We start from the raw sequence: 19,680 nt of genomic DNA on the forward strand, positions 1-19,680 counted from the left end.
ACACCTGACCATCACACCTATATGAGCTTGTTGGACATCCCATTCCATTAACATAGAGTTGCCTCATTTTGGAAAGGCGTTTCATGAGTAGTTGTAGATAAAAATGAGTGTAGCAATAGCAGCAAAAAGCAAGTTATTTACATAAGCACAATAATATGGCAAAAAAGAAAGTGCAAAGACATGACTTAAAAAGGAAGTTCAAGGGAGAAGAAAGGAGTTCAGAGATCAGCAAGAAACTGTGTATCAACAAGAATTGACCAAAAAGATCAGGTAAAGTGCTATCCAGAAGTTCAAGGGGCTCAGTAGAAAGAGCCACTGCCAGACACAGCAGAGGTCCTGGGTTTGGATTCGGATCCTGACAACCTGGCTCACATTAGCATTGCATTTCATCATAGGGTTTGGGTCAGAGCTCTGTGCAAGCCATTTGGGTTTCTTTGTAGGAAACTTGTCAAATCATGTCTTTATAGAGCTGGCTTTGTGCACAGGGGCAGAGTATTGTTACAACAGAAAAAAAGGTCTTCCCCAAACTGTTAATACAAGATTAAAAGAACACTGTTGTGTAAAATGTCTTGTAATACTGTAGTAATAACAGTATCCCTCACTGGAAACACCTTATATCAGTAATTCAGAGGGGAGCCTTTGCAGAGCCCAACGTGGCTACCAGTATAAAATACAGTGCATCCGGAAAGTATTTACAGCGCTTCACTTTTTCCACATTTTGTTATGTTACAGCCTTATTCCAAAATCGATTAAATTCATTATTTCCTTCAAAACTCTACAAATAATATGCCATATTGACAACGTGAAAAAGGTTTGTTTGAAATCTTTGCAAATGTATTGAAAATAAAAAACAAAGAAAAATCCCATGTACACAAGTATTCACAGCCTTTGCTCAATACATTGTTGAATCACTTTGGCATTAATTACAGCCTCAAGTTTTTTTGAGTATGATGCTACAAGCTTGGTACACCCATTTTTGGGCAGTTTTTCCCATTCTTCTTTGCAGGACCTTTCAAATTCCTTCAGGTTGGATGGGGAGTGTCTGTGCACGGCCATTTTCAGATCTCTCCCGAGATGTTCAATCGGGTTCATGTCTGGGCTCTGGCTGGGCCGCTCTAGAAGATTCACAGAATTGTCCCGTAGCCACTTCTTTGTTAGCTTGGCTGTGTGCTTAAAGGGAAACTCCACTTTTGTGGGAAAAAAGGAAATAAAGAAAAAAACAATATAGCGTATACAATTTTGACACAAATCATATTGTAATTGAATGTTATTAAAAATAACCTTTCCTTTTCAATCTGCAGTTGTTGTAATTTTCTGAAAATGCAATGCAATATGGCTACCTGGAGGTGTTCTGTACACAGAATGTATACTGACCACACCCCAGAAACATCATTTCCTGCTTGTGTGATTGGCTCACCATATTTCCCAGAAGTCTGCCTAAGATACAAGTCAGATTTCTAGCATCCCCTGCAACAAAAATGTCATTTTTGGTGAGACACTCTCAATAGGAACACGTCTAAAAGGATGCAGGCCAAGCAGCTTCCCTCATTAGAGTCCTGCAGCTGCCACAGCTGACAGATAATTAGGAAACCACTCCCATTTGACCCACTCAGCACAGGGGCACAGAGGAGCAAACAATGATTTCTTCAGAGTAACAAAAGGTAGGAATCTGCAACAAAGTTTGTTAGAATCCTTGCAATGTACAGAGATGACCCAGAGGGGAATGTTTTTTTCTCAACAAAAGTGGAGTTACGCTTTAAGGTCGTTGTCCTGTTGGAAGATGAACCTTCGCCCCAATCTGAGCTCCAAAGCGCTTTGGAGCAGGTTTTAATCAAGGATGTCTCTACATTGCTGCATTCATATTTCTCTTGATCATGACTAGTTTGTTAGTTCCTACCGCTGAAAAACATCCCTACAGCATGATGCTGCCACCACTATGCTTCACTGTAGGTATTAGTATTGGCCAGGTGCTGAGCGGTGCCTGGTTTCCTCCAAACAGGACGCTTGACATTCAGTCCAAAAAGTTCAATCTTTGTTTCATCAGACCAGAGAATTTTGTTTCTCATGGTCTGAGAGTCCTTCGGGTGCCTTTTGGCAAACTCCAAGTGGGCTGTCATGTGTCTTTTACTGAGGAGTGGTTTCCGTCAGGTCACTTCACCATACAGACCTGATTGGTGGAGTGCTGCAGAGATGGTTGTTCTTCTGGAAGGTTCTTCTCTCTCCCCAGAGAAATGCTGGAGCTCTGTCAGAGTGACCATCGGGTTCTTGGTCACCTCTTTGACTAAGGCCCTTCTCCCCCTATCGCTCAGTTTAGCCAGGCAGCTCACTCTAGGAAGAGTCTTGGTGGTTCCAAGTGTCTTCCATTTACGGATGATGGAGGTTACTGTGCTAATGGGGACCTTAAATGCTGCAGAAATTTTCTGTACCCTTCCCCAGATCTGTGCCTCAATACAGTCCTGTCTTGGAGGTCAACAGACAATTCATTGAACTTCATGGCTTGGTTTTGCTCTGACATGTTAACTGTGGGACCTTATATAGACAGGTGTGTGCCTTTCCAAATCATGTCCAATCAACTGAATTTAGCACAGGTGGACTCCAATAAAGTTGTAGAAACATCTCAAGGATGATCAGTGGAAACTGGATGCACCTGAGCTCAATTTTGAGTGTCATTGCAAAGACTGTGAATACTTATGTACATGGGATTATTTTTTTATAAATTTGCAAAGATTTCAAACAAACGTCCTTCAGGTTGTGATTATGGGGTATTGTTTGTAGAATTTTGAGGAAAATAATGAATTGAATCAATTTTGCAAGAAGGCTGTAACATAACAAAAAGGTGAAAAAAGTGAAGCGCTGTGAATACATTCCAGATGCACTGTTGATGATGCTTAGCCATTGTGACTGTGCAGTTTGGGAGCTGCTATATAATATATTATGAATATATCCTGTATTGTGAATGTTTTCAGCAATTCTTTTTTATAATGTAGGTTCCATTGTTATCCATAATAATGTTTCTTTCAGTAATTTCTCTTCATTTAATCAACTATTTCCCCTTTCAGAGATGAAGCAAAGGAACTCATATTTTGAGACGGAAAGGGAAGTGCGCCGGAGACCCAAATTCCTTAATTTCCAGGATGTGAAGATGTTGCGAGGAAGGTAATCGGAAATATCACAAATTAGGCTTCGGTTTAGGTTTTAAACTGTCATTTGGCAGATTTTTTTTCTCACTGAAGGATAACATTTTTGGCAAATTGCTCTGGACAGTTTTTCCTCTTCACCTTACCGTACTTGGATTAAGTAAAAAACCCAATATAACTCATCTTGTAGACACCTTCAATTTATGAAAATGCTGTGCTGCTTAGAACCTCAAACATTTAGTGGCAAATTTAGGACTCTAGTATGCCAAAGGTAGCCAGATACTAAAAGGAATTAAGAGAATGAGCTTTCTGGAAGCTGGAAATTGTTTTTCTTCCTGCTTTTTTTTCACAAGTCTACAAAATGGTTGCCATATTTCACTACGCATCAACAGTGTAAGATTTGTAAATTGGAGGAAATTTTCCAAACAAAACACAGCTATTGAGCTAATTTGTATGAACTGGTTCCAAAAAGACTATCTCTATATATCAGAAGTATAGATGCTGGTGCACAGCACAGGATCAAGTTGGCATTACAGGAAGAGAAAAGACACTGGTGGGGGGCATGCTACAAATGTGTAGACTTTCATGGTGTTTAAAGGAGAATATATTGTACATATGTATTTTATATATTGTGAGGCACTGTCTAGCAGCATTGTAGATGTGTCAATTTGTTTCCCCACCTACACATGATGAGAGGCTCCCAGATTTATGGTTGTTATGGAGAAATAAACCTTTTGTTTTTCCAGAATCTTAGTGGGTTCTGTTCTGGGTCCTGGATCCCTGAGACTTCGTAAGGCTTTGGATGGGATAAAGCCTCCATTCCCAGACCAATGTCTTATCCTTTTGCTAGACCACGTTATTAGTCTAAGTGGTCCACATGCCTTCCAATATGTTCTGATGATGCTCAAGGCTCTCTCATTCTGCCATTCTGTTGTGTGAGCCTGGCTGAATTCTGGCAAAAATGAAAAAAGTGCTGTCTGTGTGTTTGGGGAACCTATTAAGGGACACCTCACCAGTCAGGAATTGAGCTGAGTTTAGTTAGAGGCTCAGATGAGAAGATTTATTTTTTTTGCTATGGCCTTGCTGTACAAATCACTCCTGCATTGAACGGTGTTTGTTTACTGCCTTGCTGAAAAAAGTGCAGAACCAACCTGCTTAGACTGTTCCTGATGTCTCTGTCTTATGCATGGTTAACCGCTGCCAATACCAGTTGAGTCTATCCCCCTTATTATATCTATATAAATATATGTAATTAGAACAGCTATAAACATAACAGCACATTTTATATTGCATCTAACCAATAATGTGGTGGCTACATTAGCTTTTTTTAGGCATTTTCCTTTATTTTCACCCTGCGTTCCGGTTAGTAAATGTGTTGTTTTTCAACTTCCTTTACCAGACCAAGCCATCTAGCAAAAATGGCAGTTAGAGCATTGAGACAACACATTTAACTCTGACAGGGATGCCTATGATGATCAGCTTATATTCATTCATTAAAAACCTTTATCCCAAAATGAAAATGTTGCGGTATCTGCTTAAAAAGTGTTAGCTGAAGTTCATCTTTAATTTGTGAGTCAAGTCCATCTAAATTTGCTTGTGCTTCTAAGACTGACAGTTGCTTCTCTATCCAGAGTGGAGACACACTGACAGGAAGTGTGTTACTGGCCGGATCACCAGGTGAAAAAAAAGCTACAAAATAAAGTAATGCAGCTATCACATTTAAGTGTCAAGCTACAATATAATTGTTTTCAGGTTTATTAGTGCTTTACCTTAATATATTGGAGTTATAAATAAAAGGGTATGTGTGCTTATGTATTAAATAATTATATTAAATAGTTTACATTTCACTTGACAAAATCTGTTTGATTCTGGAGTTATCCTTTTGGAGGATGGGTTTAAGGACGTGTCTATCAGCCCTGAGGATGCACAGTATGTCTGGATGTTGGTCCTGGGCAATATGGTCAACAGTTCTGGGCACGCACGTGCATTATGGTCAGTTTTGGGGATGTCACCAGCAGCACGTGGGGTGAGCAATGTATCAATTAGGGGGAAGAAGAGTGTGGCCATTAATCTTGAACGGTTGCGCAATGTGGCCTTCCAGTTCAGGGAGTGAGCAGTATAGCCATTGATGGAAGAGGACGTTATATAATGGGCCTGTCAGTCCACAAGGAGGGTTTTGTGTGGATGTGGCTGTTAGTCTGGGGAATTTCAATAGGTAACTAGAGGGAGAAAAATGAAAACTGGTCTAAAGTGAAGTTTAGGTTTGAAATGATTTATCGCAGTTTGGTAAATTATTATGATACATTGACAAAAATATTTATGAACTCTGTATGCAATTTACCATGTAGAAGACATAGCCGCACAAATAGACATATAGAAAATCATATGCAGTAAAAAAATATAAAGTAAAGAAAAAAAGAAAAAATAGGAGAATCAATCATCTTAGCACCTGTGCCAAATGGCTTCATTGGGCAAATGCAGTGTGATTTTGAGATTAATTTGAAATGCTAATACAGAGTTCATTGCAGGTGCTGTTGACCTCCTTCGGACTTGTAGATCACTTGCTTCAGCTGCTTTTGCATCCCCATAGACTTGCATAGGGAGGGAGACAGCTCTGAAACAAATAAAAGCCCCTTGACACTGGCCCTTAGTGTGAAGCAACCCAGAGGAAAGAAATACAAGTTTAGCTCTGAGTTACAGTACTGTACATTTAGCACAAGATGGTAAGTAGCATTACAAGGTTAATCTCTTTGGTGGAGGAAGAATCAGTAAACAATCTGTTTAATGATCCTCCCTGGTTCATGTGAACCCAGAAACGCTTCTCTGGGCTCTGAGCATGTTCTGGTTTGTAGCTGTCAAATACTAGCTGCAGGCAGCCAGTAATGTAAACCAATTGAGTACTTATTGTACTCAGGGGGTCGGAACCTATCTTTTTCTTACGTCCTCTGACAGTCGCCGCCCACTCATACAGTCTTCACTTATGGGTATTGACTTTTTATCCACAGGAGCAAGCTAGGCATAAGACTTGTTAAAACACAAACAATTTGCATAGACACACCTGTAGGGGGCTGTCCCACTGGTCCAATACCACCCTACTATCAGCATTCCCAACTCAGTTTGTCTAGTTAGGAGTAAAATAGGCTTCCCTGTGCTGGGGCTACAGTCTCAGCCTTTTCTTCTGTTTTCTTACATTTTATTTTATGCTAAGTGTATTTTCTTTGCACTGATAGCTTTTTATTTGTTCCTGCGCTTAGTTAGTCGGAACTTCGGAATCCCAGCCATCGAGCGTTTAGCAGGCTATGCTTATGCCCTGGCCTCGCAAACGACCTGTCCCTGTCCTCAGGGACCAAACCTGCGAAGTGGCCACTTCGCTAGGATGTTTTAACTGCGGTTTGCCGTGTGTTGCTAGAGTCCTGTTTGGCTGACGGCACCCCCACCACCAGGGGTGGGAGGCTTCCCGTCACAGAGTGGCACCCACGCCATGCTACCACCTCTGTTTTTGTGACATTGCATGTCCTGGGGTGTATGTGGGGCCTCTGTTAAGGGGACAGCAGTCTGCTGGAGTCTGTGTTATCCTCCTCATGTCTGTGTGTCTGGGCCCCGCGTTTCCTTCCGGTCCCTGCGGGGGCGCTATTGCCTCCGGGCCACGCTGTGGGGGTTTGTGGGGGTCCCTGAACCCTTCGGCACTGTTTGGTGTGATTTTGGGGGTGCAGGCATGCGTGTGGGGGCCGCTGCGGTGAGAAATCGCGGGGTGTGGGTGTGGGCATTTTGGGCGTGGGCAGGCTGTTCTGGCTTCAGTAAGGGCATTCAGCAGCCATTTTCCCTGTAGTGTATCGCGCCCTTTCAGACGCCATCTTTAGTGTGGCAAGGTATTGTGCATGTGTTCGGCGGCCATTTTCCCGGAGCCTCGCTTTCTATTGGCAACCATTTTTCCTTGGCCCGAGTCCTATTTAGCCTCTAGCAGTGTGACATCACTTCCTTTCTTCATGCAGCCAGATCGTTCAGCAAGCGTGGTAACTGTACAGCTACACTTCTGGGGGACTTTTTCTGCTGTTTTTCAGGGGATATTCCTTTGCTATCAGTTATATTCCTCCCTGTGGGGTACCTCAGGCTAGTCCTCATTGCAGTGCATTGCGGTGGGTTTGGCCGATATCGTGGATTTAAAGGGCCAGCGCCAAAAAGTTTTTATGGAGTCCCAGGACAGCAAATTCCGGTACGCCTGAATCATCTGTGATTACTGCTGCACTTGCGACTTTAGCGTCCGAAGTGGATCTGTTGATGTCTGAACGGGCTTCTAGAAAAAGGCCTAGGCTTTCTCACTCTTCTGATTCGGAGTCTGATATGGTTGCCATGGACAGCGTATCCCCTGAAGGGTCTCAGTCCTCTCAGTCGGAAGGGGAGGCGGAGGATGAGGAGGTGGATGATTCCCCCCTGGGACGGCCAGAGAACGCGCAATTATGTCTGCGCTTATTAGTTTTGTTAAGGAAACACTACATTTAGAGGATGAGCCCCACCCGCCGGGTAAGCGGTCTTCTTTTGGGACCCGCAGAACCCAGAAAGCGGCACAAGTGTTTCCTTGTCCCGCTGAGTTTCACGAAACGGTGAACGAACAATGGCGCAATTTGAAGCGCAATTTTGTGGTGCCAAAGCGGTTTCAGTACCGTTATCCCTTTGCGTCTCCAACGGATTCGCACTGGACCGTGGCCCCTAAGGTGGATCACACGGTGTACAGGTTGAACAAGGCCACTCTTATGCCCGCAGAGGGTTCTCCGGTGTTTAGGGACCCTACGGATAGGCGGGTGGAATCTATTACTTGCAACTCCTATATGGTGGCGGGTTCTTTGATGAAACCTGTTTTCGCCTCTGTAATGGTCTCTCAGGCTGTGGTAGAATGGGCGAAGGTGCTCAGACGCACCCTTGTGGCTGATTCCACCCCTCCTGCTACTTTGGAGATGGTGGACCAGATTATTCAGGCTGTTCTATACCAGTGTGATGCGGCCTTGGATGAGGCCCCTTTAGTCTCACGACTATCTGCTGTCGTAGTGAAAATCCGTCGTATGGTATGGCTAAAGAGCTGGTCGGCTGACCAGACTTCCAGGAAGACGGTGTCTGACATCCCTTATGCGGGGAATCGCCTTTTTGGGGACTCCCTGGATGAATTGGTTAAAGGGGTCACTGGGGGCAAAAGCACTCTGCTGCCCCAAGTTCCCAAGGGTAAGTTTTTCTGCGGTAAGCGGGACCCTTCCTTTAAACCAAATCAGGGGTCCTTTCGTGCCTTCAACGCACAGGACAAGGGCAAATCATACAAGGGCCATGGTGGCCAGAAGAAGCCTTGGGCAGGCAAGTCCAAAGCCGCCCACGCTGGCGCCGGGCGGCCCAGTCCGCCTCGACCCGAAGGGGCGCCCTCACCCGTTCCAGGGGTGGGGGGACGTCTGCGCGGTTTTCCTGAACCTTGGCTGTTCCTGATTCAGGACAGGTGGGTTCAGGAAATCATTCAATCAGGATACAAGATCGAATTCCTATCGCGTCCAGCGGACAGGTTCTTTCCCTCAAATCTTCATTTGACCCCAGATCGTTTACAAGATCTTCAAGGGGCAGTTCAGGATCTCCTCGCCCAGGGGGTGATCGTCCTGGTGCCGCATCGGGACAGATTTCGGGGGTTTTACTCAAATCTGTTCACAGTGCGGGTTCAAAAGTTCCGTATGGAATCCCTCCATTCAGTGGTAGCCTCCCTGAGCCCTGGAGATTTCCTGGCTTCAATCGACCTCCCCAATTGCACATCCCCATATTCATGGGTCATCAGAGGAACACTATCAGTTTGTGGCGTTACCTTTCGGTCTCGCTTCGGCTCCAAGGGTGTTTTCCAAAGTGTTGGCTCCTGTTCTGGCCCTGTTGCGGGCGCAGGGAATTGCAATCTTGGGATACTTGGACGATCTCCTGTTAAGATCGAGTTCCGGGCCCGAGTCTGGTGCGCGATCTGTCAACCACGGTTCAGACGCTCCTGGAGTTCGGGTGGACCATCAACTTTCAGAAGTCGACTTTGTCCCCTTCTGTTCGCCTCCCTTACTTGGGGATGGTCCTGGATTCCGCCCAAGCAAAAGTCTTTCTGCCGGAGGACAAACTCCGGACTCTGCAGAACGAGATCAGGTCCCTCAGGGACAACGAATCCTCATCGCTCAGGACCTGCATGCGGTCCCTGGGGTTGATGGTGTCAGCCTTCGAGGCAATGCCATTTGCGCAGTTCCACACACTATCTCTTCAAGCGGAGATCCTGGCCAGATGGGACAGGCATCCTCATTCATTGGAAAGGAGGATATCTTTGAGTCACCAAGTCAGAGAGGATCTTCTGTGGTGGCTCCAGTCTCCGGCTCAGACGGAGGGGAAATCCTTCCGGCCGTTGTTGTGGACAGTGATCACCACTTACGCCAGCCTGTCGGGCTGGGGTGGTGTTCTGGGCACTCTGTCTGCCCAGGGCACTTGGTCGGAGGAGGAATCCTCCCTGCCAATAAACATCTTGTAACTGCCAGCGATCAGACTATGCTTGCTCCGTTGGTCAGATCATCTTCGGGGGCGCCCTGTGCGGGTGCAGACGGACAACGCAACTGCGGTGGCTTACATCAATCACCAAGGGGGCACCAGGAGTGCTTGGGCGGCCCAGGAGTGACCAAAATTCTGTCTTGGGCCGAGACGCAGGTCCCGGCGATTTCGGCAGTTCACATTCCAGGTGTGGAGAAATGGCAGGCCGATTATCTGAGCCGCCAGACCCTGGGCCAGGGGGAATGGTCCTTACACCCGGAGATGTTTCAGATGCTGTGTGCGCATTGGGGATCCCCGGATGTGGATCTGTTCGCATCTCGGCTAAACAACAAGGTGGGAAGGTTCGTGGCAAGAACGCGCGATCCTCTGGCAGATGCCTCGAATGCGCTGGTGGTGCCTTGGAATCGGTATCGACTGATTTATGCCTTCCCCCCGATTCAGTTGTTGTCCAGGTTCCTTCGCAGGTTGGTCTCGCAACCAAAGTTGGTGATTCTGGTGGCCCCGGACTGGCCGCGCCGGTCTTGGTACGCGGACATCATACAACTGGTCGTCGAGCCTCCCTGGCGGCTCCCATTATGAGACCATTTACTATCTCAGGGGCCGATCTTCCATACTGCTTTACAGTCGCTGGCTTTAACGGCGTGGCTGTTGAAAGCCAGGTCCTGAGAGATCGGGGTCTCTCGTCGGCGGTCATGCCTACCCTGCTCAAGGCTAGGAAGGCCGGTAAGATCTATTACCGTACTTGGAAGGCTTATTTTGCCTGGTGTGAATCAAGGGGCTTCCATCCTCGCTCCTTTTCAGTGGCGAGGGTGTTAGCCTTCCTGCAATCTGGTGTGGACCAGCGTCTTGCGCTGACCACGATTAAGGGTCAGTTGTCTGCACTGGCAATCCTTTTCCAGCGCCCCTTGGCGTCAAACTCTTTGATACGCACCTTTATTGAAGGGGTGCATCATTTGTCTCCTCCTAGGAGAGTGCCTTTACCTCCTTGGGACTTGAATTTGGCCCTCTCCGTTTTGCAACGTCCTCCTTTTGAGAACATCAGGGAGATTCCTCTGCCTGTGCTGTCACGGAAGGTTGCCTTTCTGGTGGCGATCACATCTGCCCGCAGAGTGTCGGAGTTGGCGGCCCTGTCTTGCCGCTCTCCTTACCTGGTTGTTCATAGGGATAAGGTGGTCTTGCGACCTCACCAATCTTTCCTTCCTAAGGTGGTATCCGATTTTCACCTTAACAAGGATATTGTCTTGCCTTCGCTGTGTGCTAATCCTAGACATCCTAAGGAGTTTGCATTCCTTGGATACAGTCAGGGCGATCAGGGTGTACCTGTCGTCTACTGAATCCTTCACAAGGTCGGATTCTCTTTTTGTCCTTCCAGAGGGCCCTCGGAAGGGTATGGCTGCGTCTGCGGCAACCATTTCAAAATGGATCAGACAGACGATTGTACAGGCCTATTCGATTAGGGAACGGGTACCGCCCTTCCTTGTCAAGGCGCATTCTACCAGAGCGGTGATTGCGTCATGGGCCTTCCGACATCAAGCTTCGGTGGCCCAGGTGTGCAAGGCAGCGACTTGGTCGTCCGTGCACACTTTTTCCAAATTTTACAAACTTGACGTTTTGGCATCGGCAGATGCCTCCTTTGGCCGCAAAGTCCTGTGCGCGGCAGTGCCTTGAGGGGGACATGGTGTTAGCCTGTCCCTATCTGTTGGGGTTTGTTTTCCCCCTTGTTGATTTGCTTTCCTGGGTTTGTTGCTCCTGCTGAGCTTTTTTGTTACCCAGCGTTTTTGCCTTTCTGGTTCAGATAAGGTTCCTTTCTCTGACCTGGGTGCTGCGTTGCTTTTGTGACGGTTGTGCCTCCCACCCCTCATGTCTACACTGCTTTGGGACATCCCATAAGTGAAGACTGTATGAGTGGGCGGCGACTGTCAGAGGACGTAAGAGAAAACTGAATTTTTGTAAAATCTTACCGTAAAATTCCTTTCTGTGAGTCCTCTGACAGTCGCCGCCCCCGCCCCTCTTTTGTGTGTTTTTTGGACTATTTACTGCTTGCTACCAAACTGAGTTGGGAATGCTGATAGCAGGGGGGGTATTGGACCAGAGGGACAGCCCCCTACAGGTGTGTCTATGCAAATTGTTTGTGTTTTAACAAGTCTTATGCCTAGCTTGCTCCTGTGGATAAAAGGTCAATACCCATAAGTGAAGACTGTATGAGTGGGCGGCGACTGTCCGAGGACTCAGAGAAAGGAATTTTACGGTAAGATTTTACAAAAATTCAGTTTTTGCACTACGCCATCGCAGAGGCTTGTCAGCATCCTTGTCATATTACAAAAAGTGAAGTACAAAAACAAAAGACATTTAGGGGACCTGCCGTCCACCTTCAAAGGTAAGCATGCATACCCTCAGGATGCATATGCGTACATAAGGGACTATTGCCCCGCATGCAGGAATGAGAAGAATAATTCTAGGGCCATTATTTACAGTTAACTGTAAACTGATAGGCTTTAAATATTTTTAAAAGTGCAAATTGCCATCAGTTTTTTATTTAAATGTTACCTATGGATAATTTTGAGTATCATAATTTTATTGCCATTTCATACATAATTTCTCTATCGTCCATTGACAGACGCAGCCTCCATCTTCATTAGCCATTGGGTTATGCTGCCCCCTGCAAGAGTAGTTCTAGGCAGGAAAAATTTTAATCTCCACACCCACAGGGCTGTCCCCACAGGCATAACCCACACACCCTCTGCTGCAGCAAACCAGTTTGTTTCTGCCTAGAGAAGGAGTAGGACCTAGGTTTCCTGCTGGGACTCCGGTCTCAGTTTTTTATTCTTTTCAGAATATTTTGTTTTTATTTCTCTTTACTCACTTTGCTAGCTAGTGTTCAGGGGCATCCTCCTGGTGATCTGCAAGCAATGCTGGCTGGGGTTTCACACTGGATAATCTAGATCCTTAAGGTCTCCCCAGCCTGGCCTACAAGCGTGAGCTTTCCAGATGGGGACGAGCCTGCAAGTGGATGTCTCGCCAGGATGCGATGAGCTGAAATGCCCTGAGTCGCAGCGTACCCCTCGGCTGGCAGCACCCCCCCTTCGGGTAAGAGGCAGTCTGCCCAGAGCAGAGCCCACCCAGTCCATGGAATGGGGAGTAAATGTGACACCCTTGTCCCTTGGTGGTCTTGGGGGGATGTGGGCCCTCTCTGCCTTTCAGGTACCTGGACCTTTGCCCTGTCTCCCTCTCCCATCCCCACAGGGGTCTACTGGGGCGCCTGGCATCCTGGGGGGGGGTGACAATTGTACCTTGTTTCTTGCTGGGACTGGTTGTAGATCCTTGAGGCCTTCATTTTGGGGGTCCCTGGCCGCATGGCACGCCGTGGACGCTGTCATCTTAAGTGTGGGCAATGTATAGTTTTTTCCATCGACTTGTATGGGGCAGCCATTTTCCCTGTGCTTCCTATTTAATTGCATTGGCATCCATTTTTGTGCAGTCCTATTGAGCTACACAGGCAGCGTGACCTTTCACATCCATGACAGAACTCAGTTTTTCTGTTACATTGATTATGGAGTCCCAGGCTGTAACGCGCTCTGGTGGAAGCCCTGATTGCTTCAGTAAGGGAAACTTTAAAATTGGCAGATGAGCCCACGCCGGCAGAGACGCGGGTGTCTTTTGGCTCCCGCAAGACCCAAAAGTCGGGCAAGGTTTTCCCTTGTCCCAAGACTTTTCATGATATTGTTAATGATTAATGGCGGTGTATCAAGCACACGCTAGTAGTGCCTAAGAGCTTTAAATGCCGCCATCCTTTTGCTGAGACGGTTTCCAACCGTTGGACGGTGCCGTCTAAGGTGGACCACCCAGTCTCCAGGTTGAACAAATCTACTATTGTGCCTGTGGAGGACTCCCCAGTTTTTACGGATCCGGTGGACCGGCGGGTGGAATCCCTTTCCCCCATCTTCAAGTGTTGGGTTCTATTCTAAAACCGTTTTGTGTGTCTGTGTTGGTATCACAGACAGTTACGGAATGGATTAAGGTTCTGAAAGGGAACTTAGACCCTGACATAGTTCCCCCGGAGCTGATGGAACTTTTGGACCAGATGGCTCAGGCCCAAGTGTCCCTATGTGATGCGTCCCTGGATGCGGCTCCCCTTGTGGCTAGCGTTTCAGCTGTGGGGATTGCCCTACGGCGCATGGTTTGGCTGAAGAGCTGGTCAGCTGACCAGGCTTCCAAGAAAGCCCTGACAGCTCTTCTTTTTCTGGGAGAGTGTTTGTTTGGGGACTCACTGGATGAGTTGATCAAGGGTTTGACTAGCGGGAAGAGTACTCTTTCACCTCAATCCTCCAAAGGTAAAACACCCCATGCTAAGAGGGGACCTTCCTTTACCGCTCATATGCGTTTTTTTAGTGCCTCTGGGGCGCAAGTAAAAGGTAAGCCATTCAGAGCTTCTGGAGGGACTAAGAAACCTTGGGGCAAGCCCAAGGCCAGTCAGCCCGGTCACGCGGAAAAGTCCTCTTCAGCATGAAGGGGCCCCCTCACCTGTTTCTGAGGTTGGGGGACGTCTGCGCTTCTTTCAGGAACCCTGGACTTCCTTTGTTCAAGACAAATGGGTTTGCAAACTGATTTGTTCCGGGTACAAGATCGAATTTTGGTCCCAGCCAGGGGGACAGGTTTTTTCAATCAAATCTTCACCTGTCTCCAGAGCGTTTGAAAAATCTCCGGGAGGCTGTACAGGATCTCCTGGCTCAAGGAGTGATTGTGCTGGTTCCCCCGCAGGAACACTCTCAAGGTTTCTATTCAAACCTGTTCACGGTGCCCAGAAGGGAGGGCAAAGTGCGTCCAATCCTGGATCTCAAGGCTCTGAACCGCTTTGTGCGGATGCAGAAGTTTTGAATGTTACCCTTTGGTCTCGCCTCCACTCCCAGAGTTTTTACCAAGGTCCTGGCCCCGGTGCGGGCATTGTTACGTCAGAGAGGAGTTCCAATTTTGGGATATCTGGACGATCTCCTGTTGCGAGCAGACTCTCATTCGGATCTGTTGGGCAACATTTCAAATCTTACGGTTCAGACCCTTCAGGATGGATGGAGGAAGATCAATTTCAGAAAATCTGCTCTGTCGCCATCCGTATGGGTCACTTATCTGGGGCTGACTCTCGACTCTGCACTGGCGAGGGTCTTTCTCCCCTTGGAAAAGCTACAGAAGTTGCAAAGGGCGATCAGGTTGCTGATGGAAACCGATCAGTCCTCCTTGCGGGCTTGCATGAGGGCCCTGGGCCTGATGGTATCAACCTTCGAAGTGGTCCCGTTTCCTCAGTCTTACTCGAGGCCTTTGCAGAAAGAGATTTTGGCAAAATGGAACAGGGATCCTCGTCATTTGACTAGAAGATTAGTTTGAGCTAGTGATCGACCCTTATCGTTTTTTCGTTGCCGATACTGATATTTTTGCCATTGAATATCAGTATCGGTCGATATTGGCCGATATTTTCGTACATTTTTATTTTTAGCACTTGACAGGTACTGTTGTGGAGGGATCTGGGGTTCGCGCCAAGTCTGGCTGTTTTAAATTCTGTAATTTTTTAAAATCTGGCACCGAGTATCCTGAAGTGTCATGACTTCCGGGTTTTACATGGAGACCCGATCAGAGCCGAATGCGGCTTTGATCGGGTCTTCGGCAGCCGTGCAGGCTGGTTGCTCAGGTCTCCCGGTGGGACGGGAGAGGCGAGCCGCAGAACGCCGCGGGAGAGGGGGACATCCCCTCCCACTCCTTGTATTGACAGCCGATCGGCTTCTCAGCCTTATCGGTTGTCATTACAAGACAGTCGACCGTCAGCTATGGATGCCATTACCGGGGTGATGCCTCTAGTTGCAGGCATCACTCCGGTACAAGCACTTTCCCGAAATATCGGCAATATTGGTAACTTCAGAGGTCGATTCCGATATATCGGGGAAAGTGCATATCGGCCCTCGATATATCGGTGTTGCCGATAATCAGTCGATCTCTAGTTTGAGCCATCTCACGAAGTCAGCTCTATCCTGGTGAATACAGTCACCGGCTTAGTGTCAGGGCAAGTCCTTCCTTCCGCTGTTCTGGATGGTGGTCACCATGGACGCCAGCCTGTCAGTCTGGGGTGGAGTGCCGAGGTTTCTTCGCCAGGTGGCGGTGGAAGGCTTTCTTGTCATTCTGGTGGCACCAGACTGGCTTGGGCGGTTTTGGTACACAGATCTGGTAAAAATGGTCATAGATCCTCCATGGAGACTTCCTCTGCGGGAAGATTTGCTGTCTCAAGGACTGATTTTCGATCCTGCTTTACGGTCACTGGCTTTAACGGCTTGGCTCTTGAAAGCAAGGTATTGAGGGATAGAGGCCTTTCTGACTCGGTGATTCCTACTCTTTTGAATGCCAGGAAATCTACGTCAAGGAATATCTATCATCGTACGTGGAAATTGTACATTTCATGGTGTGAATCGCTGCAGCTGTGCCCTCGCTTGTTTTCTATAGCTAGGGTTTTGGCCTTTTTACAAAAAGAGGTTGAGCAGCGATTGGCTTTGGGCACTACCAAGGGCCAAGTTTCGGCCTTGGCTATTTACTTCCAACGTCTGTTGGCTACTAATAGCTTGAGTCGCAATTTTATTCAGGGGATGCGTCACCTGGCTCCTCCGAGGAGATCCCCGTTGCCTCTGTGGGATCTCAATCTGGTTTTGTCTGTTCTTTAAAAGCCTCCTTTCGAGAATAATAGAGAGATTTCTCTGCTTTCTTTGACGCAGAAGGTTGCCTTCCTGGTGGCTATTACTTCTGCTCACAGAGTATCTGAGTTGGCGGCGCTGTCCTGTCGTTCGCCTTATTTGGTGCTCCACAGAGATAAAGTGGTTCTCCGACCTAATCCGTCCTTCCTCCCTAAGGTGGTGTCGGATTTTCATCTTAATGAAAACATTGTGTTGCCTTCCTTATGTCCTAAGCCTAAGCATCCCAAGGAATTTGCCTTGGACTCTTTGGATGTGTTTCGGGCGATACAGGTTTATCTGACGGTTACTGAGTCTTTTAGGAAAACTGACTCTCTCTTTGTCCTTACTGACGGAGCTCGAAAAGGTTTGGCTGCGTCTGCTGTGACCATACCAAGATGGATCAGGCAGATGGTTGTTCAGGCTTATTAATTCAAGAGTCAGGTTCCTCCTTTCCCTGTGAATGCACATTCTACGAGAACGCTGAGTGCCCCTGAGGCTTTTCGCCATCAGGCCTCAGTTGTACAAGTTTGTAAGGCAGCGACTTGGTCATCTGTGCACACTTTTACAAAATTCTACAAGGTGGACTTGTTGGCATCGTCAGATGCCTCTTTTGGCTGCAAGGTTTTGCAGGCTGCTGTTTCCTAAAATAATGTTTTGTTTCTCTTGGGGATTTTTTCGCCTGTTGAGCTTCTGTTGTTTTGGTTGAGCTTCATGTTACCCAGTTGGCTAAGTTTAGCCTTTGGAGTTTACGTTACTATCTGGTTGCGTTCTTTCTACCCCTCATATACCTACACTGCTTAAGGACTTCGCAATGGCTAATGAAGATGGAGGCTGCTGTGTCTGTCAATGGACGATAGAGAAAACAAGATTTTTGTAAGAACTTACCGTAAAATCTGTTTCTCTGAAGTCCATTGACAGACACAGCACCACTCTGATATGGGGATGTTTTTTTCTCTCTTCTTCACTTCTTACAACTAAACTGGTTTGCTGGAGCAGATGGTGTGTGGGTTATGCCTGTGGGGACAGCCAGGGAGATTTAAAATTTTCCTGCCTAGAACTACTCCTGCAGGGGGCAGCATAACCCAATGGCTAATGAAGATGGAGGCTGCGTCTTCATAGACTTCATAGAAACAGATATTATGGTTAGTTCTTACAAAAACCTTGTTTTTAAGGCTTGGCATATTTGATATCTATTTACTGGCACAACTTAATCTTTAAAATTTTGCAAAAAAAAAAATATATATATATATATTGTGATTGCGTACCCTAAAATTAGTTTTACATTTTTTATGTAATAAAAAAATATAGGTTTGAAAAAACAGATGCGTTTTTTCAGAAGTATTGTTTGACATACAAATTTGCAACCATCTTTTTATTCTACAGGTTCTCTGCTGTCAGAAAATAAATATTGGGTATATTTAAAAGGAGACAAAACATTTTTTAGATACGGAAATAAAAAAATTCCATGGAATCCCTACAATGAAAACTGGGTCCAACACTTATTTCGAAGAAGACCTGGATGTAGCAAAGCATTTAAACAAGTATTTCTCTTTAATAAATGACACTTACAAAAACAAGTTGGGGGTTCATATTGGTTCTAGTAATGACGGTTCATTTTCAAGATTTCTAGAGACAGAGGTAGCAGAGGAACTGACTCGGTTAAGGCTTTAAAAAAAAAAAAAGCAATGGGCCCTGATGGTATTCATCCCAGAGTTCTAAGAGAACTTTGAGGTATAGTTGTTGGACCATTAACTGATCTTTTTAATAATTTCCTTCTAACAGGAGAAGTTCCCTATGACTGGCAGATAGCTAATATAGTACCTATCCAAATGAAGGGTAGCAAGGTAGAAGCTGGCATTTACAGGGCAGTGAGTATAACATCTGATGTAGTAAAAATTGATGGAACCCCCCCTAAAAATAAGGATTATTGATATATTTTATGTGATAGCGGGTGTAATGCTCCCTGCAGTAAACAACCTCTGTTTCACAGATACCTGTCCAATTCAGAGTGGTGAATGTGTTTGTGCTATTTACCAGTTATTTACATGCGCTGTTCATTGCTCCAGAAAAAAAAAAAATTAAACTTCAACTAAACAAAACCTATTCCTGTCTCGGCTCTTACTACACATCATCAATCCTTACTAACAGGCTGCCCAAGTCTAATCCTTGTCAGCCTCCACATGTACAATTTTCACCAACCTTCAGCTCTAAAGTCGGACATAGATGGATCGAAATTTGGCCGGTTCAGCAGGAACTGGCCTAATTTTGATCCATCTATTGGCAGGCTGGTTGTACGGAAGATGATCTATCAGCCTATTTGATTTTCTCCTTGTAATCACTGCTGGCAGCTATAGTCGCCAACAGCGATCATTGTGTTCTGCAAGTGAGGAGGGCTCTGCACTGGCAGAACACAATAGCGCTGTGGGAGAGATTCCTCCTTCAACACTGACTGTGTTGATGGGGGAATCAAGCAATTTCCAGGTTGAAGGAAAGAACATTGTACTTTGTATAATCCATAGCCTGCTTAACAGACAAGACCTGTTTGCCCCCCAGGCTGCAGAGCACTAACTGTGTGCCCCTGCCCCTGGTTAACTTGCATTTCCTGAAAGGGAGAAGTGCAAAACCCAAAGTGGATAGGGGATCAGAGGTCTCAAAGTGTAAGAAAGGAGCCTGGGAGATGTGTAAATCCAGAACAGGACTCTGGTCCCAGCAAGACACCATATACAGTATATATATTTATAGATGCAATATCTCATAAAAGTGAATACACCCCTCACATTTTTGTAAACATTTTATTATATCTTTTCATGTGACAACACTGAAGAAATGACACAATGTAAAGTAGTGAGCGTACAGCTTGTATAACAGTGTAAATTTGCTGTCCCCTCAAAATAACTCAGCACACAGCCATTAATGTCTAGACCACTGGCAACAAAAGTGAGTACACTCCTAAGTGAAATTGCCCAAATTGGGCCCAATTAGCCATTTTCCCTCCCCGGTGTCATGATGTGACTCGTAAGGCCTCAGGTGTGAATGGGGATCAGGTGTGTTAAATTTGGTGTTATCGCTCTCACTCTCTCATACTGGTCCCTGGAAGTTCAACATGCCACCTCTTGGCAAAGAAATCTCTGAGAATCTGAAAAAAGAATTGTTGCTCTATATAAAGATGGCCTAGGTTTTAGGAAGATTGCCAAGACCCTGAAACTGAGCAGCAGCACAATGGCCAAGACCATTCAGCGGTTTAACAGGACAGGTTTCACTCAGAACAGGCCTTGCCATGGTCGACCAAAGAAGTTAAGTGC

General features: G+C 46.3%; 1 protein-coding gene across 1 annotated transcript in view; it reads left to right on the plus strand.

The window, feature by feature from the left end:
* Positions 1-19,680, plus strand: part of LOC309553685 (zinc finger CCCH-type antiviral protein 1-like) — a 107,231-nt gene that overhangs the window by 45,728 nt on the left and 41,823 nt on the right. The window contains exon 9 of the mRNA XM_082255036.1: positions 3,060-3,156. Coding sequence (XP_082111162.1) covers positions 3,060-3,156 — 97 coding nt within the window. The remainder of the gene's footprint in view (positions 1-3,059; positions 3,157-19,680) is intronic.

The sequence above is a fragment of the Pelophylax lessonae genome, assembly GCF_965119305.1.
Source record: "Pelophylax lessonae genome assembly, chromosome: 4".
NCBI lineage: Eukaryota > Metazoa > Chordata > Amphibia > Anura > Ranidae > Pelophylax > Pelophylax lessonae.